The following is a 26,064-nucleotide window of genomic DNA, read 5'->3' on the forward strand; positions in this document are numbered from 1 at the left end:
AACTCGAGGACACAGGTTTAGGATGAGAGGTGGAGGGTTTAATGGAAACCTGAAGGGCAACTATTTGACCCAGAGAGTGGTCAGTATATGAAGTGAGCTGCCAGAGGTAATGGTTGAGGCAGCTATATTAACAACATTAAAAGGTATTTGTACAGCTACATAGATAGGAGAGGGATATGGTCCAAACATGGGAAAATGGGGCTCCTGGTTGACATAGACCAGTCGGCTGAAGGACCAGTTTCGGGTCCTGTATAACTCTTTATAAAGACTCTAGGAAGAAGAACCCCAACTTCTCTAATCTTTCTAATCATACTCCCTATTCCCTGGAACCATTCTTCTGCATCTTCCCGAATACTCTCACTCCATTCTAACAGTCTGGTAGTTAGAACTGCATAAGACATATGCATTTAGAAATCTGGCACACCTCCCTGGCTTTAGTACTCTTTTGTCTTTACTTAGAAAGTTCAGAATTCTGTATGTTAAGAGTTCCATGTGGGACATCAGGCAAACATGGATGAATTTAAAGGAATGCTAAATAGTACTTGAAGGAGAAAGTGCAGCAATTTCTGGGTACCTGGCAGAATACTTACCCGTTTCCTAGACTGCTTCCTCCACGTTTTTTCCTGCTCCTCATCCCACCATCCCTTGTTCTCCATGTAGTGCCGAAGCCTGGAGATGGGATGATCCTGCTTATCCCAGTAGTTCACTTCATCCACGGATCGATAGGCTGAGCTGTCATCGCTGGTGCTGTGATGGCCAATCCTGGGGAGATTCACAACACAGATCTGTAATCTGTCTCAGCGCCGAGAAACAAGATCACATTCCAAATTGACATTCCCTGCCCCTCTCCAGAAGGCACAGATTCCTTACCTAATTGTGATAGCATAGCTGAAGTCAACATATACTATTAACCCAGTAACTGTTACACGCATTAGCAGGTTAGTTAACCACAGAGCACAGCAGGGCTTGTGTCACAACCACGGGCTCTGCTGCAGGGTCTAGATCAGCGGTCCCCAACCACCAGGCCGCGGACCGGTACCAGGCCGCAAAGCATGCGCTACCGGGCCGTGAGGAAATATGATTTGGCCATATGAGTCAGCTGCACCTTTCTTCACTCCTTGTCACGGCCACTGTTGAGCCATTACGCATGCGAGGTCATTATCCGCGCGTCATCCATGTCAGCGCGGGAAGGAGACCAACTCCTCGAGCTTGCAAATGACGGCGGGCTGAAAAGTATGTTTGACATAACATCTCTGCCGGCATTCCCGATCAAAGTCAAGGCTAAATATCCTGAGATAGCCACGAAAGCACTGAAAACGTTGCTTCCAACATATTTCTGCGAAGCGGAGTTTTCTGCAATGAATACAACGAAAACTAAATTGCAGAATAGACTGGACATAAGGAACCCTCTTTGAGTATCGCTGTCTTCCATCACCCCTCGATAGGACCGTCTTGTTGCAGGGAAACAAGCCCAAGGCTCCCACTGATTCAGCTATATTGGTGTGTTGCAATGATTTTATATGCTCATACGAGGAAAATATGCACTGTGTGTTTAATATCCAAACGTTACTTAAAATGTTATGATGCTATTGACTTATAAGTGACTGATATAACCATATAACAATTACAACATGGAAACAGGTCATCTCTGCCCTTCTCGTCCGTGCCGAACGCTACTCTCACCTCATCCCACCGACCTGCACTCAGCCCATTATCTTTCATTCCTTTTCTGTCCATATACCTATCCAATTTTTCTTTAAATGATAATATCGAACCTGCCTCTACCACTTCTACTGGAAGTTCGTTCAACACTTACTTCAAGCTCCCCTGTCCTCCCGATAATTGACTTATCACTGTATTCATGCGAGGAAAATATGCGCTGTGTGTTTAATATTAAATTCGTTAGATAAGCCCTTTTAGAAACGAAACTGAGTGTATTAGCCACTTATCACCTATATTCCGGTCGTGATTAACACCCCCTCGGAACGGAATCGCCAAAATCAATTTGCAGGGAAAAAAAATCGGCAGGCGCATGTGTACTCAGGTTATGCATGCGTACTCAGGTTATGCATGCGCACTGGCGCCCGCGCAAGTCTTCATGGTCATTGTCCTCTATCTCGGGGTAAACACAACGTATCTGACTGCTACTCTTGTCCGTTGGCAACCCTACCACCCCCCACTCCAGTCGGCCGGTCCGCAGTGCAAAGAAGGTTGGGGACCCCTGGTCTAGATGCTCCTGCAAGCGAACTGTGCAGCAGGTTCAGCAGTTGTGCACGTGAGTATGCACGTTCCAGCAATTACTGTTTCGTTATGGCAGCATTTAACTCCCTTCGTTTTGTTCCAGCCTTGTCGAGACTTGAGCAAAGCACAGCAACATTATGCTCCCTGCTTACCTTCATCCTCGTCTAAGAAAAATCATTTCAACTGACACTGGAAACAAGTAGTATTGCTTAGTATTACACATTACATTCAGCCACAGTGTTGGCATTTTGCTTTCAGTTTGAGAGTTTTAGTTAACGCTCAAGTTGGCCTAGTGTTCCTTGTTTTCCCTTCCTTAAAAATTCTGCAAAGTTCACATTGAAGTCAGTGAACTGTCAACCTGCTTCAGTGTCTCCCAATGTCTGAACTTTTGACGACCCGATTCTCCCTGTTCAAGTTCAAACTAGCATAACTAGAACTAGCGTCACTCTTTTATCTTGTTATTTCATGCTCATTATTTATATCCGTATTTGCTCAGTTTGTTGTTCATTGATCCTGTTTACATTTACTGTTCTATAGATTTTCTAAGTATGCCCATAGAGAAAAAGAATCTCAGGGTTGTATGTGGTGATGTGTGTACTCTGATAATATACTTTGACTTTCACTTTGAATAGCATCAGGAGTGCTGAGTTGTACTCTTAAAACTCATGTTTGTGGAGTTTGCTATCTTACAAAGCACTATGGCCCAAGAGTCTGAGGTTATAAATTCAAATCCCTGAGAATATAACCAGAACAGTGCAATGGTACGTTCCATGATTTGTGTAATGAGATTCAATCTCCACTGAATTGGCATTAACTTTTAACAAGCTTCCATGGAAATTTAAAGAGCAACACCAAATCTTGCAGGTATCTGGGACAATATTTAATTGCACCAATGGATCTACTGCAAATTCATCGGAGGAGCAGAGGTGGAGGGGGTCAGTAAATTTAAATTCCTAGGTGTCACTATCTCAGAAGACCTGTCCTGGACCCATCATATAAATATTATTGTGAAGAAAGCATGACAGCGTCTCTACTTCCTCAGGAGTCTGCGGAGGCTCGCCACGTCATCAAAAACCTTGGCAAACTTCTGTACATGTGCATTGGAAGGTGTGCTGCATTATGGATAAGTATGGAAACACCAATGCGTTTGAGCGGAAAATCCTACAAAAGGTGGTGGATTCAGCCTAGTACATGAGTACATCTACATGAAACGTCGCCGTAGAAAAGCAGCATCAATCATAAAAGACCCTCACTGCTAGGCCATGCTCTCTTCTCGCTGTTGTCATCAGGTAGAAGATAGACGAACCTCAGGACTCGCACCATCAGGTTCAAGAACAGTTACTACCCCTTGACCATCAGGATCTTGAACACAAGGAGATAGCTACACTACTTTAAGGACTCATTTAAGGACTCTGTTATATTGTTATTTCATGCTTGTTATTTATTGCTATTTATTTATATTTGTATTTGCAGTTTCTATACAGTTAACAGTTCCTGATGTTTATGTTTACAGTTTACAGTTACTGTTCTATAGATTTGCTAAGTATACCCGCAGAGACAAAATCTCAGGGTTGTATGTACCGGCATGTATGTACCCTGATAATAAATTTTACTTTGAACTTTGACTGAGAATAGATTTTCCTGTTTATACAGTGTCTACTGATAACTCATTAAAAAGCCCTCACTGCACTTCATTGGACCTGGAGGCATAATTGCCATTTACAAGTGAGTACGGTGAAGACTACATAGTCAGAACAGAGAAGAGTTTATCCAGGATTTTATTAGTCTGGAAGAAGAGTCTAGGTCCAAAACGTCAGCTGCTTATTCATTTCCATTGATGCTTCATGACCTGCTGAGTTTCTCCGGCATTTTGTGTGTGTTGCTTTGGATGTCCAGCATCTCCAGACTTTCTCATGTTTGTGCTTTACTACTTACTGAAAGCTATTAAGACTTGCACGTCATTGGAATGTCCCAAGGTCCTCACAACCAACGGGAGTAGGAGAATTACTGGCCAGGAAGTTCCCTGCATCTCTACCGAACGTTACACTAGCTACGGCAGTGTGACTTTGCAAAGCAACCAGATTAGCAGTATTCCTTTAGTGAATGTGTGTGATGCAGGTTACTGTCTATGTGAACATGAGCTACTATTGACAGCTATGAAAAGCTGCATCCCTGTCAGTTATGTACTGGGTGTGGAGTCTGCATCGGCTCAGTTTCCAGGATGACAGCAAGTGTTGTCTGGCAGAGCCCTGAGAAACGAGCATTAAGTTAGTTCTTTGACATTCCTAGAAGGGGGACTCAATTGAGGGACCTCAATGAATGACCATATGATGAGAATATCAAATGACTCATTAACTAATAGTACAATGAGGCCTCAATTATTAAAGAAGCATTGTAATCAGATCTCAGTTCAGCTTTACAGACCAGAGGAGAGCAGACAGATTAACTGTCCCAGGTGACAGCATCATGCGAACCTAATGCTTGCTCCAGGGTCAAGACCAGCCCAACCCATGAGTTAAAGTCTTTCCTTTCTGGGTATTTAACACAAGTAATGAGTTATCCCGGAACTTCACAGGAACATTATCGGACAACAAAATAGCAATAAGCCAACAAGAGTGACAAAATGTCATGTTAAAGAAAGGTGTTTCTTAAAGATAGGTATGTTTAGGAGAGCAGGCAGTTACTTTGATGTCCACTTAACCATTGGTGGGCGAAAGTTGACCAAAATTTTATTGAATATGCTCTTCATTTCTGAAAAAGTAAATAACTGACAAATAACAGATTTGTCCAAGGTATACTTAAAGTACTGAGCAAAAAGTCTGAGGCACATATATACATCTAAGGTGCCTAAGACTTTTGCAAAGTACTGTATATGCGAATGTGGAGTGGAGAGCAAGTTTGTAAGTGATGTTGGGAATAGTGAGGCTGCAGTGCCACAGGAGGGTAGCTGGGAAGGTGACAGAGGAGGAGTGCTGGGGCTTTGGGAGGAGAGGGCGGCACGGGTGCAGACACTAGGTAAGATCATCTGATTCCAAACAACTGATGTACTGAACATTACAAAATGTCTCTCTGCTGCTTCCTGCTCCCAGCCCTCTCCCTTCCCCTTTACCCAACCATTATTCCCCTCTCCCTGCCCCCTTCCCATACTCAGTCCACAATAGAGACCCATATCATAGAGCACAGAACACTGAACAGTGCAGCACAGGAAGAGGCCATTCAGCCGATAATGCTGTGCCGAACCAGCTAAAAGCAAATCAAAAATACTCAAACACTAATCCTACCTACTTACACCATGACAATATCCCTCCTCCTTTCTTACATCCATCTGCCTATTCAAACATCTCTTAAAGCCACCAATGTATCTGTCTCTACCACTACACCAGGCAGTGCACTCCAGGCATCCACACTTCTCTGAGTAAAAAACTTGCCCCTTACATCCCCTTTGAACTTACCTCCGCTCATCTTCAATGCATGACCCCCGGTATTAGACATTTCAACCCTGGGAAACAAATACTCTCTGTCCACTTTATCTGTGACTCCCATAATCTTGTAAACCTTTACCAGATCTCCCCTCAGCCTCCAGCGAAAACAACCCACCCTCTTGTAATAGCACATGCCCTCTAAACCAAGCAGCATCCTGGTAAACCTCTTCTGCACCCTCTCCAAAGCCTCCACATCCTTCCTATAGTGGAGAGAGAACTGTATGCAATACTCCAGATGTGGCCTAACCAGAGCTTTATAAAGTTGTAACATTACTTCAGAATCAGGTTTATTATCACTCAAATATGACATGGATTTTTTTTATTGCAACTGCAGTACAATGCAATACATAAAATTACTAGTACTGCACAAAAGTCTTTGGCACCCTAACTATATATATGTGCTTAAAACCATGTGCACAGTACTATATATGTGATATTAGATTATTAGATTAGATTAGATTAGATTATGAGGACACGCAGTCCTCTTTTATTGTCATTTAGTAATGCATGCATTAAGAAATGATACAATATTCCTCCGGTGTGATTATCACAAAAACACAGGACAGACCAAGAAGGAAAAACTAACAAAAACCACATAATTATAACATATAGTTACAACGGTGTAAACAATACCATAACTTGATGAAGAACAGGCCATGGGCACAGTAAAAAAGTTCAAAGTCTCTCGAAAGTCCCACATCTCACGCAGACGGGAGAAGGAAAACTCTCCCTGCCATGCCCGACCACAGTCCAACTCCGAGTCGTCCGAAAACTTCGAGCTCCAATCAAATTTATGAATCAAATTTACTTTTGAAACATAAACAACAGTAGAAACAAATTCTCCAAGTGTCAATAAACTCCCAAGTTCTTCAGCACCACAAACTGGACAAAAAAAACTTGCTCATTTAAAATAAATGTAAAATAAATTATTCATGGTCATGTCACATTTTCTTCCCATATATGAAGCAACAAGGTAGCAGTTTACTGTAAGCCTGTCTTTGACTCTGGACTGCAATCACCCAGGAGTGTAGGGAAACTACAAGGGGTGCTTGATAAGTTTGTGGCCTAAGGTAGGAGTCCATTTTAGAAAACCTAGCACATTTATTTTTCAACATAGTCCCCTCCTACATTTATACACCTAGTCCAGTGGTCGTGGAGCATACGGATCTTGGACCTCCAGAAAGTGTCCACAGCAGGGATGACTAATAAGTTCATGGCCTAAGGTAGAAGGAGATGAGTTATACAGCTCTCGTTACATGCACATGCAGTTCAACTTTGAGTGATTATGCACGAAGTTTGAAGTTAATAACTCATTGGGGGGTGATTGATAAGTTTGTGGCCTAAGGTAGAAGGAGATGAGCTATTAACTTCAAACTTCCCGCATAATCACTCAAAGAGTTGAACTGCATGTGCATGTAATGAGAGCTGTATAATTCAAGAAGAGCCAAAAGGGCCGTTTCTATGCTGTAGTTTTTCTATGGTTTCTAATCAGTGGGACCAGACAGAAAATAGTTTGGCACAGCCAAGAAGGGCCAAAAGGCCTGTTTCTGTGCTGTAGTTTTTCTATGGTTTCTATGGTTCCTATCTCCTTCTACCTTGGGCCACAAACGTATCAATCACCCCTGCTGTGGACACTTTCTGGAGGTCCAAGATCCTTATCCTCCACGACCGCTGGACTAAGCGCGTAAATGTAGGCGGGGACTAGGTTGAAAAATAAATGTGCTAGGCTTTCTGAAATTGACTCCTTCTACCTTAGGCCACAAACTTATCAATCACCCCCCCCCACTCCCCGCCACCCCGTATATCTGTCAAAATAAACCACAGGAATTATTAACTAGGAATTGGTACAAACTGATAATCGGAGCCCCAGAAAGAGCTCGTACACGCACCTGCACTCACCTGTAAGTCATTGCTTCAATGAGGAAGGGCTGGTTTTCAGCCACTGCTCTACGCCGAGCTTCTTTAGTGGCATTATAGACGGCAAAGACATCGTTCCCATCCACTCTGATCGATATTATACCATAACCAGGACCTCTGGCAGCTATTGGAACAGATAAAGTGTCAAATGAAGTAAATGGTCCAAAAATTACCATCTCTGTACACCATGTCCAATACCAGGGCCATACTAGGTCACTCCAGGCCCCAAAGCTTTATGATGTCAAGTTCAACCAAACAACACTACCAACCTGATAAGACTGTCCGTGTCCCCCCGATTCCCATGAGCTCCCTAAGTCACTCCCAATATTGTTACTTTGTACATCACTACAAACCCCATAGCCTTGCAAGTCACTCTCAATGTTACCTCTGTAACAGCCCTCAACTCACCAGAATTTTGGACATCAAAACTTAAGAACGGCAGAGGACAGAAAGGGAATTCACTGGGATGACTGAAAGACAGATAATTCAAGTAGAACGAGACTAGGATTATTCATAAAAGGTTAGATACTTTTGTTCGAAATGTTTGATATCTTGAAGGGTTTTGTTGATTAAATACTTTATACTTTATTGTCACCAAACGATTGATACTAGAACGTACAATCATCATAGTGATATTTGATTCTGCACTTCCCGCTCCCTGGATTACAAATCGATAGTAAATATTAAAAATTTAAATTATAAATCATAAATAGAAAATAGAAAAATGGAAAGTAAGGTAGTGCAAAAAAACCAAGATGCAGGTCCAGATATTTGGAGGGTACGGCCCAGATCCGGGTCAGGATCCGTTCAGCAGTCTTATCACAGTTGGAAAGAAGCTGTTCCCAAATCCGGCCGGACGAGTCTTCAAGCTCCTAAGCCTTCTCGCGGAGGGAAGAGGGACGAAAAGTGTGTTGATAAACGTGTCAATAAATGATTTCCAGTGACGGCGGATTAGTAGTTGGAAGGGACAAAAAATTAAGATATTATTTGAGGAAAATTTTCCACTAAATTAAGGCAATAAAAATAGGAGCAAAATTAGGTTATTCAGCCTATCAAGCGTGCTCTACATTCTATCATAGCTGATTTATTATCCCTCTCAACCCATTCACCATGACTAATCAGGAATCTTTCACCCTCTGCTTTAAATATACTCAATGATGTGGCCTCCACAGCCATCCATCGCAATGAAATCCACAGATTCACCACCCTCTGGTTATTTAAAGAAATTCTTCCTCACTTCTGTTCTAAATTAATGTCCCTCTATTCCGAAGTTATGCCCTCTGGTCATAGACTCACACACTGTAGAGACATCCTCTCCACATCCACTCTATCTATATTTCAATATTCAATAGGTTTCGATGAGATTCCTTCCTCATTCTTCTACAGGCCCAGAGCCACCAAACTCTCATGTTAACCCTTTCATTCCTGAAATCATTCTCGTGAACCTCCTCTGGACCCTCTCCAATGCCGGCAAATCTTTTCTAAGATAAGGGGCACAAAACTGCTCACAGTGTGATCTGACCAATGCCTTATAAAGCCTGAGCGTTACATCTTTGTTCTTATATTCTAATCCTCTCAAAATGAATACTAATATTGCATTTTTCTTTCTTACCACCGACTCAACCTGCAAGTTAACCTTGAGGGAGTCCTACACAAGGACCCCCAAAACCCTTTGCACCTGATTTTTGTATTTTAGATAGATAGATAGATAGATATACTTTATTGATCCGAAGGGAAATTGGATTTCGTTACAGCCGCACCAACCAAGAATAGAGCATAAATATAGCAATACAAAAACCACAAACAATCAAACAACAATATGCAAACTATGCCAGATGAAAATAAGTCCAGGAGCAGCCTATTGGCTCAGAGTGTCTGACCTTCCACGGGAGGAGCTGCAAGTTCGATGGCCACAGGCAGGAACAACCTCCCGTGACGCCCAGTGTTGTATCTCGGTGGAATATGGCCGGAGTCCAACAGCAAAAAGTTCAATATTCGGTCTACAAACACATTCCTCGATCGTAATATGACCAGGATTGCACCATCCATTGTTAACCAGAACAGTAAGCCCCCAACTCCTTTATGCTTACCGCTCTCAGTGCACTTCCGGTCAGCCCGAACAGTCTGGAAGCCGTCCATGGAAAAGTTTTGATCGGGTATGTCCTCGTGCAGCCCCAGTAAAACACATAACACTGCACTCCCGAAACGTTCTCTGACGCTTGGCAAGCGCCGTCAACTCGTCCATTTTATTACCCACCGAACTCCTCTTCTCCATAAGTCTCTGTTGTCTTGGCCCGGTCCTCTTTCCTCGCCTTTGTGATTTTCTGCTTATTTAGAAAAGCTTTCACCTTTATTCCATCCATCAAAGTGCATGACCATACACTTCTCTACACTATATTCCATCTGCCACTTCTTTGCCCATTCTCCCAATCCTAAGGCCTCCTGCAGACTCTCTGCTTCCTCAACACTACCTGCCCCTTCAGCTAACTTCATATTATCTGCAAACTTGGCTACAAAGTCATCAACTCCATCATCTAAATCATTGAAATATAATGTCAAAAGAAGCAATCCCAGTACTGACCCTTGCAGAACAGCAGTCACCATCAGCCAACCAGAATAGGCCCCCTCTATTCCCACTCTTTGCCTCCTTTGTCAGTCAGAGAACCTTCCGTCTAGCTTAAAGTTTCTGATGGGAGTTGGGTACAGATTCAATAATATTGTATCCGTTAAATAGGGGCTGTGGACAATTCTGATTTGATGGAGAGGGACGTGAAAGCACAGAGGAACATCTGGAGAAATTTCCGAAATGCTCATTCGCTGCTGTCCTTACTGCGTGGTCGGGAATCTTTCGGAGGGTAGGCCTCAAAATCCCCGGCTTTGCCTGCTGTTGGCGACCAAGATTGAGGTCGAATCGTTCGGACAGGGATGGAGCTCAGTACTCGGTGTCGGAGAGCTGATCAGAGCTCAAAGTTTTCGGATGATTCAGAGTCGGACTGTGGTCGGCATGGCAGGGAGAGTTCTTCCTTCTCCCGTCTGCGTGAGATGTGGGACATTTGGCAGACTTTGAACTTTTACTGTGCTCATGGACTTCATCATCAAGTTATGGTATTGTTGCACTGTTGTAACTATATGTTATAATTATGTGGTTTTGTCAGTTTTTTCAGTCTTGGTCCGTCCTGTGTTTTTTGATATCACACCGGAGGAAATATTGTATCATTTCTTAATGCATGCATTACTAAATGACAATAAAAGAGGACTGCGTGTCTTCATTATCTAAATAACTTTCAAATCAGAAGTGATTATGAGGAAGTGGCGTGTTTCTTCTGTGACCAACTGGGTTTCCTGTGGATGCTCCAGCCTCCTCTCACATCACATATATGCAGGTTGGCAGGTTGTGGCTGCTGTATGCTGCTCCCAGCGCAGGTGGGTAGCAGGAGAATCAGGGGGCAGCTGATGGGCATATGTGGGGAATGGGGCATATGCAAATACTCTGAGGGCAGAGCAGACTTGAGGGACATAATGGCCTGTTTCTCTGGTATAAGGAAATAAGAGAAAGGAATATTATATTGAGATACAGTGCAGAACAGGCCCCTCCAGCCCTTCGAGCCACACTGCCCAGCAATCCCCCAATTTAAACCTAGCCTAATCACGGGACAATTTACAGCGGCCGATAAACCAGCTGACTGGTACGTCTTTGGACTGTGGGAGGAAACCGGAGCACCCGGAGGAAACCCACACGGTCACGGTGGGCATAACGTACAAACTCCTTGCAGGCAGTGGCAGGAATTGAACCCACATTGCCTGTGCTGTAAAGCATCGTGCTAACCGCTACGCTGCATTGCAGTACTGGCATGCTGAGATGCAGACTGTCTTTCTGTGCTTTCTACCGTGGGACTGGAGGTACAGATGCCTCAAAGCCACTACTTTCAAGAACAGCTACCCGCCCAGTTTCTAAACCACTTCACACAACCCTGATCACTGCAGCATTGCAACCACTCTGTTCACTTTGCAGTAAAATTAACTTGCTGTTCACACCTCCCCCCGTTCCTTCTTCCTTCTTGCAGAAATTCTGCATAATGTATCATTAGTTTAGGTTTTTTGTGTGAATGCTACTATATGATGGTACGTGCCTGTGATATGCTACTGCATGCACGTTTTTAATTGCACCAATGCAAATATATCTCTGTGCATATGAAAGTAAACTCGACTGTTTCAACGTTTTTTGGTTCTGTGAATTCTTCCTTATGTCATATGATCTGACACCACCACCATCTCCCCTGTACGGTTCTCCGGGTACCTACCAATGCCATCGCCTCGGTACTGCTCATGAGTCGGTGTCGATATGGCATAGCCGTTGTTTCTGCAGAAGAATATGATGGGACACTCCAAAGTGGCCGAGAAATTGAAGCCTGCGTGAGCGTCCCCTTCACTTGCCGCCCCTTCTCCAAAGTAGCAGATGACTGCGCGGTCTGCCTGGCTGATTTTGTAGGCGTAAGCAGCCCCTACAGCTGGGAACAAAGGAGCAGAGAGAGTGTCATAAAAATCACTGCAATCTAGAAACCAAAAATACAACCAGTACTGACTTGAGTATCCCACCAGCAAGAGAGAACAAAAGCAATGCACTACATGAGAGAAACCCTGTTGGGCAAGTAATGGTGAAGAGGGTTGGTATTACAGGAAGGATGTAGAGGCTTTAGAGTGGGTGCAGAAGAGATTTATAAGCAAGCTACCTGGATTAGAGAGAAAGTCTTATGAGGAAAACCTAAGAGAGTTCCGGCTTTCCTCTTTGGAGCAAGGGAGATTAAAAGTTTACTTCATAGAGATGTAAAGGCAACTGTTAGTCTTGCGAGACCATGGATCTGCGCCTGAAAAGTCTTCACTTTCCAGGGTGCAGGCCTGGGCAAGGTTGTATGGAAGACCGGCAGCTGCCCATGCTGTAAGTCTCCCCTCTCCACGACACCGATGTTGCCCAAGGGAAGGGCATTAGGATCCATACAGCTTGGCACCAGTGTCGTCGCAGAGCAATGTGTGATTAAGTGCCTTGCTCAAGGACACAACACGCTGCCTCGGCTGGGGCTCGAACTCACGACCTTCAGATCACTAGTCGAATGCCTTAACCACTTGGCCACGTGCCCACACCATAAAGATGTATTTAGTTGATATGAGGCATAGACAGAGTGGACAGCCAGTGTCTTTTTCCCAGGTGGAAATGGCTAAGATGAAAGGGCACAATTCTGAAGGGAAACACGGCGAGGATGTCAAGAGGTAGGATTATTTTATACAAAGCAGTGGGTGCATGGAACACACTGTAGGGGGTGATGGTAAAGGTATATACCACTGGGAACATTTAGAGACTTAGATAAGCACATAAATGAAAGAAAAATGGAGGGCTATGTAGGGGGGAAGTATTAGATTGATCTTGGAGTCCGTTAAAAGGTCGGCACAACATTGTGGGCTGCAGGACCTGTACTACGTTGTACTGTTCTACCTTCTGGTCATTCAAGCACACCTCCGGTTGCCTCTCTCTAGCACCCTATTACCTTCCCTCCAAGTATTTGTGGTGGTTTTGCGACTTCCATTTTGAGAGCTGGACTGAAAAATTTTGCAGCACCTGGTGTACTTTGAGGAGGTAGCAAGAAGCAGCAGAGGGAAGGTGGTGGTAAGGGGAGAGGGTAAAGCATTTAGACTGGAAATCCTTACCTTGGGGTATTTGTGTTGCTAGGGGAGACGAAATTGTAACAAAATGGTGATCTTTACTGGTGTAATGAACAGGCATTTGGCGGCCCTTGCCCACATCATTGGCACTGGCGTAACACTGCGCCATGAAGAGCTCCAGAGGGAAGTCGCGGTACATTAAAACGCCTGCAAGAGACGCAACATACAAAGAACGTAATGGTAATAAATTGGCAGCGTAAATAATCAATCCCAATCCATTTCTTTCTTAACTTTACATCGGAGCCCAGGTACAAACAACAAGATTTCATTAATGGCAAACTAGGGATGAAACTACTGTCTTGGGTATTGTGCTCAGAGGAAAGTTATTGGCCAAGGTGCTGGAAGAACTTTCTAATCTTCCTCTGCTGCTGGTTATTATTGGGCTCCAGTGAGTTAATCACACTTGTTGAGACACAAGAGACTGTAATATGGAGCAAAATAAAACTGCTGAGGGATCTCAGTGGGTCAGGCAGCATCTCTGGAGGCAGAGGGATGGTTGAAAGCTTGCACCAGGTCTGAGAGTGTAAAGGTGAGACTGTTTCCTTATATAGAGATACAAAGCTACCTGGAACTTTGTCATTGGGCTCTCTTTAAAGGCAAACAACAGACAGCCACGCCCAGCAGCATGATAAACAAAGACAGCAGCAGGCCTTTATGGCCTGCACTCTCCCCATCTCACACACAAAGCCAGCAGTGTGCACTAGTTCTTTTCATTCGCTATATTTACAGAAGAATAGAGAGTGCATGTTGGGACAACCCCCTCCGCCAGAGGATGATGAATCTGAGCAATTTCTTGCCACAATTGGCTGTGGAGGCCAAGTTGTTGGGTATACGAGGGGTGATTGATAGGTTCATGGCCAAAGGTAGAAGGAGTCAATTTTAGAAAACCGAGCATGTTTATTTTTCAACATAGTCCCCGCCTACATGTACACACTTAGTCCAGCCGTCGTGGAGCATACGGATCCCTTCTTTGTAGAAGTGGTCCACAGCAGGGGTGATTGATAAGTTTGTGCCCTAAGGTAGAAGGAGATAAGTTATTAACTTCAAACTTTCTGCATTATCACTCAAAGAGTTGAACTGCACGTGCATGTAACGAGAGCGCCTTGAACCTCCAGGTGGTCCACAGCAGGGGTGATTGATAAGTTTGTGCCCTAGGGTAGAAAGAGATGAGTTATACAGCTCTTGTCACATGCACGTGCAGTTCAACTCTGAGTGAAAATGCAGAAAGTTTGAAGTTTCTCCTCATCTCCTTCTACCTTAGGCCACGAACATATCAATCACCCCTGCTGTGGACCACTTCAGGAGGTTTACGATGCTGACTTCTACAAAGAAGGGATCTGTACGCTCCACGACCGCTGGACTAAGTGTATAAATGTAAGAAAAATAAATGTGTTAGGTTTTCTAAAATGATCTCCTTCTACCTTCGGCAGTTGAACGGGGCATGACTGCGCAAGCGCGTGTAAGTTGGACCGTGAGGCAGCAGGAGTGTTCAAAAGACAGCAGATTAACGGAGCGGGCGACATTGTAGCGGGCGACGGAGTAGAGGGAGACAGAGTAGGAAGGCTTTGGCTCGAGGCTTCGGCAAGCAGAGGCTGAGGAAGAGCTTCACTCCAAGTGAGGTAAGGTTGGGTAAGTTCCTTTAACAAATCTAATTACCTTAAGAATAGGTAGTGGAGGCAGCAGTTAGGGCAATTGAGTGCTCCGTTTGCAGGATGTGGGAAGTCAGGGTGAGCACAATCGTCCCTGATGACTACACCTGTAAAAGGTGCATCCAGCGGCAGCTCCTGACAAACTGAGTTCGGGAGCTGGAGCTGGATGAACTTCGGATCATTCGGGAGGCAGAGGCAGAAATAGACAGGAGTTACAGGGAGACAGTCACCCCTAAAAGTCAGGAGATAGGTAGCTGGGTGACTGTCAGGAGAGGGACGAGGAATAGACAGGATGTGCAGAGCACCCCTGTGGCCATTCCCACCAATAATAAGTACATCATTTTGGATACTGTTGATGGGGACAACCTACCAGGGACAAGTTGCAGTGGTTGCGTCTCTGGCACCGAGACGGGACCCTCAACTCAGAAGGGAAGGAGGGAAAACAGGAGAGCAGTAGTGATAGGGGATTCGATAGTTAGGGGGACAGATAAGAGGCTCTGTGGAAGAGATCGAGAATCCTGGATGGTCTGTTGCCTCCCTGGTGCCAAGGTCCGTGATACCTCGGATCGAGTTCTCGGTATTTTCAAGAGGAAGGGTGAGCAGCCGGATGTCGTGGTCCATGTAGGGACCAATGACGTGGGTAGGAAGAGTGAGGAGGTCCTGAAAGGTGAGTTTAGGGAGCTAGGCGCCAAGTTAAAGGACAGGACCGCCAAGATAGCAATCTCAGGATTGCTACCAGTGCCACGTGCAGGCGGGTTTAGAAATAGTAAGATAGTGCAGATCAACACATGGCTGAAGACATGGTGCAGGAGGGAGGGCTTCAGATTTATAGATAATTGGGCAGTTTTCCAGGGAAGGTGGGACCTGTTCCGGCGGGACAGTTTTTTCTGAACTGGAGGGGTACAAATATTCTTGCGGGTAGGTTTGCTAGAGAGGCTGCAGTGGATTTAAACTAGATACAAGGGGGGAGGGGAAACAGTGTAGGAACAGATGTAGGGGAGAAGGAAAATAATGAAAACAGTAAAGTTGTTTGTACCGTTAGTGATAAACAGAGAGTAAGAGGTGGAAAATTTCTTAAATGCATTTATTTTAATGCTAGGAGCATTATAAGAAAGGTGGATGAGCTTAAAGCATGGATTGACACCTGGAAGTATGATGCGGTAGCTATTAGTGAAACACGGTTGCAGGAGGGGTGCCATTGGCAACTAAATATTCCTGGATTTAATTGCTTCAGGTGTGATAGAATCGGAGGGACAAGAGGAGGAGGTGTTGCATTGCTTGTCAGAGAAAATATTACAGCGGAGTTCTGGCAGGACAGATTAGAGGGCTCGCCTAGGGAGGCTATTTGGGTGGAATTGAGGAAAGGGAAAGGTGTAGTAACACGTATGGGGGTGTAGTATAGACCACCAAATGGGGAGCGAGAATTGGAGGAGCGAATTTGTAAGGAGATAGCAGATATTTGTAGTAAGCACAAGGTTGTGATTGTGGGAGATTTTAATTTTCCACACACAGACTGGGAAGCCCACACTGTAAAAGGGCTGGATGGTTTGGAGTTTGTAAAATGTGTGCAGGATAGTTTTTTGCAGCAATACATAGAGGTACCAACTAGAGAAGGGGCAGTCTTGGATCTCCTGTTAGGGAATGAGATAGGTCAGGTGACAGAGATTTGTGTTGGGGAGCACTTCGGGTCCAGTGATCACAATGCTATTAGTTTCAATATAATTATGGAGAAGGATAAGTCTAGACCCAGGGTTGAGATTTTTGATTGGAGAAAGGCTAACTTTGAGGAGATGCGAAAGGATTTAGAAGGACTGGATTGGGACAATTTGTTTTATGAGAAGAATGTAATAGAGAAATGGAGGACAGTTAAAGGTGAAATTTTGAGGGTACAAAATCTTTATGTTCCTGTTAGGTTGAAAGGAAAGGTTAAAAGTTTGAGAGAGCCATGGTTTTCAAGGGATATTGGAAACTTGGTTCGGAAAAAGAGAAATATCTACAATAATTATAGGAAGCACGGAGTAAATGAGGTGCTCCAGGAATATAAAGAATGTAAGAAGAATCTTAAGAAAGAAATCAAAAAAGCTTAAAGAAGATATGACATTGTTTTGGCAAGTAAGGTGAAAATAAATCCCAAGGGTTTCTAGTTATATTAATAGCAAAAGGATAGTGAGGGATAAAATTGGTCCCTTAGGGAATCAGAGTGGACAGCTATGTGTGGAGCCAAAAGAGATGGGGGAGATTCTGAACAATTTCTTTTCTTCGGTATTCACTAAGGAGAAGGATATTGAATTGTGTAAGATAAGGGAAACAGGCAGGGATGTTATAGAAACTATGATGATTAAAGAAGAGGAAGTACTGGCGCTTTTAAGGAATATAAAAGTGGACAAGTCTCCGGGTCCTGACAGAATATTCCCTAGGAGCCTTGAGGGAAGTTAGTGTGGAAATAGCAGGGGCTCTGACAGAAATATTTCAAATGTCATTAGAAACGGGGATGGTGCCGGAGGATTGGCGTATTGATCATGTTGTTCCATTGTTTAAAAAGGGTTCTAAGGGTAAACCTAGCAATTATCGGCCTGTGAGTTTGACGTCAGTGGTGGGTAAATTGATGGAAAGTATTCTTAGAGATGGTATATATAATTATCTGGATAGACAGGGTCTGATTAGGAACAATCAACATGGATTTGTGCGTGCAAGGTTAGGTTTAACAAATCTTATTGAATTTTTTGAAGAGGTTACTAGGAAAGTTGACGAGGGTAACGAGGTGGATGTTGTCTTTCTGGCCTTTGGCAAGGTCCCACATGGAAGGTTGGTTAGGAAGGTTCAATCGTTAGGTATTAATTTTGAAGTAGTGAAATGGATTCAGCAGTGGCTGGATGGGAGATGCCAGAGAGTAGTGGTGGATAACTGTTTGTCAGATTGGAGGCCAGTGACTAGTGGTGTGCCTCAGGGATCTGTACTGGGTCCAATGTTGTTTGTCATATACATTAATGATGTGGATGATGGGGTGGTAAATTGGATTAGTAAGTATGCAGATGATACTAAGATAGGTGGAGTTGTGGATAATGAAGTAGGTTTTCAAAGCTTACAGAGAGATTTAGGCCAGTTAGAAGAGTGGGCTGAAAGATGGCAGATGGAGTTTAATGCTGATAAATGTGAGGTGCTACATTTTGGTAGGACTATTCAAAATAGGACATACATGGTAAATGGTAGGGCATTGAAGAATGCAGTAGAACAGAGGGATCTAGGAATAATGGTGCATAGCTCCCTGAAGGTGGAATCTCATGTGGCTAGGGTGGTGAAGAAAGCTTTTGGTATGCTGGCCTTTATAAATCAGAGCATTGAGTATAGGAGTTGGGATGTAATGTTGAAATTGTACAAGGCATTGGTAAGGCCAAATTTGGGGTATTGTGTACAGTTTTGGTCACCAAATAATAGGAAAAATGTCAACAAAATAGAGAGAGTACAGAGAAGATTTACTAGAATGTTACCTGGGTTTCATCACCTAAATTATAGAGAAAGGTTGAACAAGTTGGGTCTTTATTCTTTGGAACGTAGAAGGTTGAGGGGGGACTTGATAGAGGTATTTAAAATTACGAGGGGAATAGATGGAGTTGACGTGGATAGGCTTTTTCCATTGAGAGTGGGGGAGATTCAAACAAGAGGACACGAGTTGAGAGTTAAAGGGCAAAAGTTTAGGGGTAACATGAGGGGGAACTTCTTTACTCAGAGAGTGGTAGCTGTGTGGAACGAGCTTCCAGGAGAAGTGGTTGAGGCAGGTTTGAGGTTGTCATTTAAAGTTAAATTGGACAGCTATATGGACAGGAAAGGAATGGAGGGTTATGGGCTGAGTGCAGGTTGGTGGGACTAGGTGAGAGTAAGAGTTCGGCAGGGACTAGAAGGGCCGAGATGGTCCGTTTCCGTGCTGTAATTGTTATATGGTTACCTTAGGCCACAAACTTATCAATCACCCCTTGTACTTAAAGCAGAGGTTGGTAGAAAACAAAGGTGATGGGGAGAAAGCAGGAGCGTGTTTGAGCAGGATAATAAATAGGCCAAATGGCCTAATTCTGCTGCTAAGTCTTGTAACATTCCACCTCTACCTCCACCAGCCCCCATCCCCAACACCCACCTTCACGTCATAACTTAGGCACAGGAGAAAGCCTTTATATCTCTGCTATCTTTACAGGAGAACAAACTAGCTAGCCCCCATGGACTTCTGTGTTATTTATTTAGCCCCACTGCCCTGCTCTTTCACTACAGGTCAACAATTTGCTCCTTCATGACACCATGTCTGTCTCTGAATGAAAAAACATAAGGAACGAGCAAAATCAGGCCATTCCACCCATCCCTGTCAAATCAATTTCCACCTTTCAAGCAGTAATTCCAGATCACACCTCTTGCTGTGCACATCTCCTCATTACTCTCTAATTCTTCCGACAATTTTGTAAATCTTTCTCCACTACTGTCCCTCATGCCTGTGGAGACAGTTTCTCTCCACTTGCACTAAGACTACTGAACTCTTCAGAATCAGAATCAGGTTTATTATCACCGGCATATGTCATGAAATTTGTAGTCTTTGTGGCAACAGTACAATGAAATACATAATAATAGAGAAAAAATATGAATTGCAGTTTTATATATATATATATACATACACACGCACAGACACACACACACACATATATACATTAAATAGTTATCTTAAAAAAAATAAAAATTAACGTAAAGTAATGAAGTAGTGTTCATGGATTCAAAATCCATTCAAAAATCAGATGGCAGAGGGGAAGAAGCTGTGTCTGAATCGTTTTGTGTGTGCCTTCGGGTTCCTGTACTTTCTTCCCAATGGTAGCAAAGAAAACAAGACATGACCTGGGTGGCTCTTCTGTGGAATGTACCTTTACCTTTCTATGCTGGTGAACAATCCCAGCTTCCCTGGTTTATTTAATTCCTTTTGTCTCTGGGAACCCTACCCAAGGTCTTAATTTTCTTAACAGTGGAGTCCAGACCTGGAGACGCATGAGATTGCAGATGCCAGGATCTCCAGCAACAAACAATTTACTGGAGGAACTCAGTGGGTTGAACTGTACCTCATGAAGGAAAGGATCTGTCGACGTTTTCAGCCACGGGACTAAGGCGAGGTGGCCAGTTAAAGAGGAGAATGGGAGTGATGAGACAGATAATTGGAGGACTAAACAGGAAGTGACAGGGAAGTGGTACCAGACAGAGGAGGGGAGCTGCTGGACAGAAATAAGCTGGAAACGAGTGCTGGACTCTGATAAGTTAAGGAGGTGAGAATGGGAACCATTAGGGAAGAAATGAATGGCAGTTAGAATGAGAACCAGATGGAGTGCGAGTTTTAACCAAGAGGTATAGTGGATAGATGAAACCAAGACGGGAGTAGCAGGAAGACAAGTGAGGGGCAGTTGGGTGGGGTTTGAGGGAAAGCAGACTAAAAAGGGAGCGCCGGAAGGAGCAAGGAAGAAAAGGAGGGAAAGCAACCTATCAGAGGGGAGGATGACCTAAAAATGGAAAACTCTGTTCATGCCATAAGGCTCTAGATCACTGAGGCAGAATATCGGATGTTGTCCCCTAGCATGGATCCCATTCTGGCAGAGAACGGACAGGTCAATGTGGGGATGGGAAGAGAAATTGAAATGGCATGCAACTGGACTCAGTGCTCCAGCTGAAGTCTAACGGTGGCTTATGGAGAGGTTCATCTGCTCCCTAAACATATACCTCTCAGAGGACTGAATGGAAGGTAGGGACTTGCTGGGAGAAGAAAGAGACTGCAGCTTAATCTTTGGAAGATCTACCTATTTGGTAACTCAGTCCCAAATACTCTGCAACTGAGGCATTTCAAATGCCACAACAACCCTCCGTGAAGTTGTTTGTCGTCATCGGTAAGCCTTTGGGCAAAGTGAACAAGATGGGATATCCATCTCACTCTCCACACAAGGATGACCACTGAAATGCAGAGAACTCATCGGCTTTGTAGGGTAACACTCAGACGTCTTCCCCACCAGGCCAACCCAGAATGTAGTTGTACAGGCATAATCACCCACAACTCTGGGGTGGTGAAGGCTGAGGGGAGACATGATAAAAATGTAGAAAAATTATGAGAGTCATAGCTAGAGTAGACAGCCATTATATTTTTCCTCGGAGGGAAACAATGAGAAAGGGAAAGTGGTGTGTGCGTGGAATGCACTGCCAGCAACAGTGGTAGAGGCGGATACAATAGGGTCTTTTAAGAGACTCTTAGATAGATACATGGAGCTGAAAAAACAGAGAGCTATGCAGCAGGGAAATTTCCAGCAGTTTCTAGAGTAGGTTACATGGTCGGCACCAAGGGCCTATAATGCACTGTCGATTTCTCGATTCTACGTTCTATGAAAGTTTCTTGCTTACAGGGAGTGTGAGTTATAGAACACTACAGAACATAAACTGGCCTTTCAGTCCATCTAGTCCATGCCAAACCATTAACTTACCTAGTCCCATCATCCTGCACCTGGACCATAACCCTCCATGCCCCTCCCTTCCATGTACCCATCAAAATTCATCTTAAATGTTGAAATCTTACTCGCATCTACCACTTACACTGACAGCTCGTTCCACACTCTCATCACCCTCTGAGTAAAGAAGGTCCCCTCATGTTCTCCTTAGACATGTCACCTTTCACCCTTACCTCATGATTTCAAGTTACACTGTCAACTAACATCAGTGGAAAAAGCCTGCTTGCATTTACCCTAACTATACCCCGCACAATTTGGTATACCTCTATCAAATGTCCCCTCAATCTTCTCTGTTCTAGCGAAAACAGTCCTAACCTGCTCAACACATCCCACTAACTCCAGTCCTCAAGTCCCAAAAACATCCTTGCAAATTTTCTCTGTGCTCTTTCAATCCTATTTACATCTTTCCTGTAGGTAGTTGACCAAAAATGCAAACAATACTCCAAATTAGGCCCCATCAATATCTTCTACATTTTCGTCATAACATTCCCACTCATGTACTCAATACATTGAGTTATAAAGGCCAATATGCCAAAAACTTTCTTTACGACCCTATGTACCTGTGATACAACTTTCAATGAATTACATACCTGCATTCCCAGATCCCTCTGTTCTACTGCACTCCACAGTCCCCCACTGCTCATCCTGTAAGACCTTCCCTGGTTAGTTCTCCCAAAGCGAAACACCTCACACTTGTCCGCATTAAATTCCGTCTTCCATTTTTCCAGCTAGTCCAAATCCTGCTGCAAGCTTTGATATTCTTCCTCGCTGTTCACTACGCCCCCACCCCCATCTTGGTGTCATCCACTAATCTGCTATCCTTCAATCCTCCAGCATCTCGCCCACGACTAAGGACGTTTTAAATATCTCTGGTAGGGCCCGTGCAATTTCTTTATTATCCTTCCATAAGGTCTGAGGAAACACCTTGTCAGGCCCTGGGGATTTATCCACCCTGATTTGCCTCACGACAGCAAACATCTCCTCCTCTGTAATCTGTATAAGGTCCATGACCTCACTGGTGCTTTGCCTCACTTCTGTGTCTATCTTCCAAGGAAATACAGACGCAAAAAATCCACTCAGATCTTCCCATCTCTTTCGGCTCCACACATAATTACCACTCTGATTATCCAGAGGACCAATTTTGTCCCTTGTTATCTTTTCGCTCTTAATGTATCTGTAGATTCCCTTATGATCCTCCTTCAAACTTGTCTGCCAGAGCAACCTCGTGCCTTCTTTTAGACCTCCTGATTTCCATCTTAAGTGTTCTCTTTTCTTATACTCTGTTTGCTCTTGCCTACCGATATCTGCTAATGCACATCCTTCTGTTTCTTAACCAGGGCCTCAGTATGCCTCGAAAACCAAGGTTCCCTAAACCTGTTATGCTTGCCTTTTCTTCTGAGAGGGACAAACAAACTCTGTACTCTCAACCTTTCACTTTTGAAGACCTTCCACCAAGTGTACCTTCGCCAGAAAACAACATGTCCCAATCCACACTTGCCAGATCCTTTCTGATAACATCAAAATTAGACCTTTTCCAATTTAGAATCTCAACCCCGGGAACAGACCTGTTCTTTTCCATGTTTACTTTGAAGCTAATAGCATTATGATCACGAGATGCAAGGTGTTCCTCAACGCAAACTTCTATCTTCTCCCCGTCTCATTCCCTAATAGGAGATATAGTATTGCTCTCTCTCTAGTTGTGACTTCTATGTACTGATTAAGAAAACTTTCCTGAATACATTTGACAAGCCCTTTCCCATCCAGCCTTTTTACACTATGGGATTTGCAGTCAATATGAGGAAAGTTAAAATTACCTACCACCACAACCTTATGTTCCTTGCGACAGTCTGTGATCTCTCTACAACCTGCTCCTCTAAATCCTGCGTACTGTTGGGTGGTCTGTAATATAATCCCATTAATGTGATCCTGAATCCTACCCAAAAAACCTCATTTGATGAGCTCTCCTGTCTAGAGTACTGCCTGTGACATAAACACCCCTCCCGCTGTAAAACAACGGGCCCCCGCAACATTGGGCTACCAGTTCCTCCTGCAACCAAGTCCCACCGATGGATACAATGTCATAATTCCACGCGCTGATCCATGCCCTAAACTTGCCCGCCTTTCCTACAATACTCCTTGCTTGAAATATACACGGCTCTGAACATTAGTCCTTCCCACCATGCTCAGACTTTTGATTCCTGACGTAGTATGTAGGCTTAACAACACCTTCCTCCACAACCACTCCACTGTCTATTCCCATCCCCCTGTAACTCTATTTTAACCTCCCCCCCACCCCACCTCACCACCCATGGAGCATGAGCAAAGCTTCTTGCTAGGAAATTAATTCCCCTTCTAGTTCAGGAGCAACCTTCCCTTCTATCCAGGTCCTACCTTCTATGGAAGAGAGCCCAAAGATCTAAAAATCTGAAGCCCCTCCCTCCTGTGCCAACTCCTTGGTCTAGAGTGCACTACAGTAGTAGTAGTGGAAGGAAATATAAAAGAGTTTACAAGGCTCTTGGACAGGCATATGAAAATGCTGAGAATGCAAGGATGTGGACAGAAGGAATTAAGAGTCATTAGTTTAATTTGTTAGGCACAACATCGTGGACAAAAGAGCCTGATCCTGTTCTGTTCCGTACTATGTTCTGACCCAGTAAGCAGGATGCACTTGTTTACACGGTAGACCAAATAAGGCCTCGTCCGACAGCCCTGGATATAATCCACACGTTCAACTCACCTGCTTCCCTGTACTGTCCAAACACCAAGTCATCTGGTTTCAGTGCAGCTGCGCTGCCTACGTGTGTGCCCTCTTCACCATAGTTTGTCATGTAAAAGGATATACGACCCTGTAAGACAGGATGGGTCTATAAATGGCATTGGTCCGGGAACAGCTCAACAACATAACCTCAGGCCACCCCAAAGCACCACAATCAAGGAAGCGTTCTCTGACGTGTCCTCTCTGTAGGTCAACACAAAAGCTAGCTGACACACAGCAACATATTTACAACCAGGTAAAGATCTGCTGTGACGACATGCTGGTTAAGACCAGGAATTGTGTTTATTTTGTGCATATGTAAGTTGTATAAATCCAAGGTTCCTGGGCAGCACAGCCTGGAATGACCGGAAGGGCCATCTCCATGCCTTAGCTTAATAAATAAATTAGATTAGATTACATAGAATAGTACAGCACAGTACAGGCCCTTCGGCCCACAATGTTGTGCTGACCCTCAAACCCTGCCTGCCATATAAGCCCCCACCTTAAATTCCTCCATATACCGGTCTAGTAGTCTCTTAAACTTCACTAGTGTATCTGCCTCCACCACTGACTCAGGCAGTGCATTCCACGCACCAGCCACTCTCTGAGTAAAACATCTTCCTCTAATATCCCCCTTGAACTTCCCACCCCTTACCTTAAAGCCAAGTCCTCTTGTATTGAGCAGTGGTGCCCTGGGGAAGAGGCGCTGGCTGTCCACTCTAACTATTCCTCTTATTATCTTGTACACTTCTATCATGTCTCCTCTCATCCTCCTTCTCTCCAGAGAGTAAAGCCCTAGCTCCCTTAATCTCTGATCATAATGCATACTCTCTAAACCAGGCAGCATCCTGGTAAATCTCCTCTGTATCCTTTCCAATGATTAGAATAAATAAACTATAAATAATTAGAATAAATAAACAATAAATAAAAAAGAAATAAATATAAAACTATATTAACTTAAGTTTATTAATGTTGGTCCTCAGCCTGTAACGTACTGCACAGAGCCCTCAAATGCTAATTTTCATTGTATGTATACCCTGGGCAAGTATGCATATGAAAACAATAAACACGAACTTGGAAACCACACAGAACTCCCTTGCTCTCCTAAAAGAGCTGTGGGATTTCAATGAATAACACTGTAATTCAGTTCAGCACCAGGAGCATCAACGTAAAACCCAGGTAAAAATTATTAGCACGCCCAAGGGACAGAAGCAGCAGAGTAAAATCCAAGCCTCTCACTGTCTTGTGCTTACTTGTCGCTGAGACTCGTACAAAATGCGATCCATAGTGTTCAGCAGTGTCATCTTCTGATAGAACTTGAGTACCATCTCCTTCGGCAACTGCAGAAAGGACAGAAAGAGCGGAGTAGATCTGTGAACGGTGGGAATACACAGCAGCCCAGCCCAGTGAATAGATGGCATAACCCCCTCAGGCACTGCAGAAATAGAAACACTGCGGCTGCTCCATAAAGCCTTTGAGAAGGGGTTAACACACCATCATTTAACACAACTAACACAACTCCTGGTAAAAGAACATTTTCAAGCCTTTCTCAATTCAGAATACAATAAAATCCGTTTTTATCAGGGGTAGAGGGAACTGGCAGTGGTGTGGGAATGCCACACAAACAATGGGCTAAATAGCTTCCTTTAAAGCGTACAATTCGCATAATCTTCTACTTCCCCTAGATGTTATTAACGCTGTAATATGTAATTCTGAAACAGTTGCCTCTTCAGGATATCCCAAATACTTTAAAGATACTGAATAACCTTCATTATTGCAATGTATGAAATCTAGCA

General features: G+C 43.9%; 1 protein-coding gene across 2 annotated transcripts in view; it reads right to left on the bottom strand.

The window, feature by feature from the left end:
- Nucleotides 1-26,064, bottom strand: part of bckdha (branched chain keto acid dehydrogenase E1 subunit alpha) — a 45,620-nt gene that overhangs the window by 4,989 nt on the left and 14,567 nt on the right. For both annotated transcript variants that reach the window (XM_063059963.1, XM_063059962.1), the window contains exons 3-8: nt 25,522-25,608; nt 24,251-24,359; nt 13,341-13,502; nt 11,942-12,148; nt 7,623-7,764; nt 591-762 (exon numbers count right to left, since the gene is read on the bottom strand). In XM_063059963.1, the coding sequence (XP_062916033.1) occupies nt 591-762; nt 7,623-7,764; nt 11,942-12,148; nt 13,341-13,502; nt 24,251-24,359; nt 25,522-25,608 (879 nt within the window). The remainder of the gene's footprint in view (nt 1-590; nt 763-7,622; nt 7,765-11,941; nt 12,149-13,340; nt 13,503-24,250; nt 24,360-25,521; nt 25,609-26,064) is intronic.

This window comes from Mobula hypostoma, chromosome 10, assembly GCF_963921235.1.
Source record: "Mobula hypostoma chromosome 10, sMobHyp1.1, whole genome shotgun sequence".
Lineage (NCBI taxonomy): Eukaryota > Metazoa > Chordata > Chondrichthyes > Myliobatiformes > Myliobatidae > Mobula > Mobula hypostoma.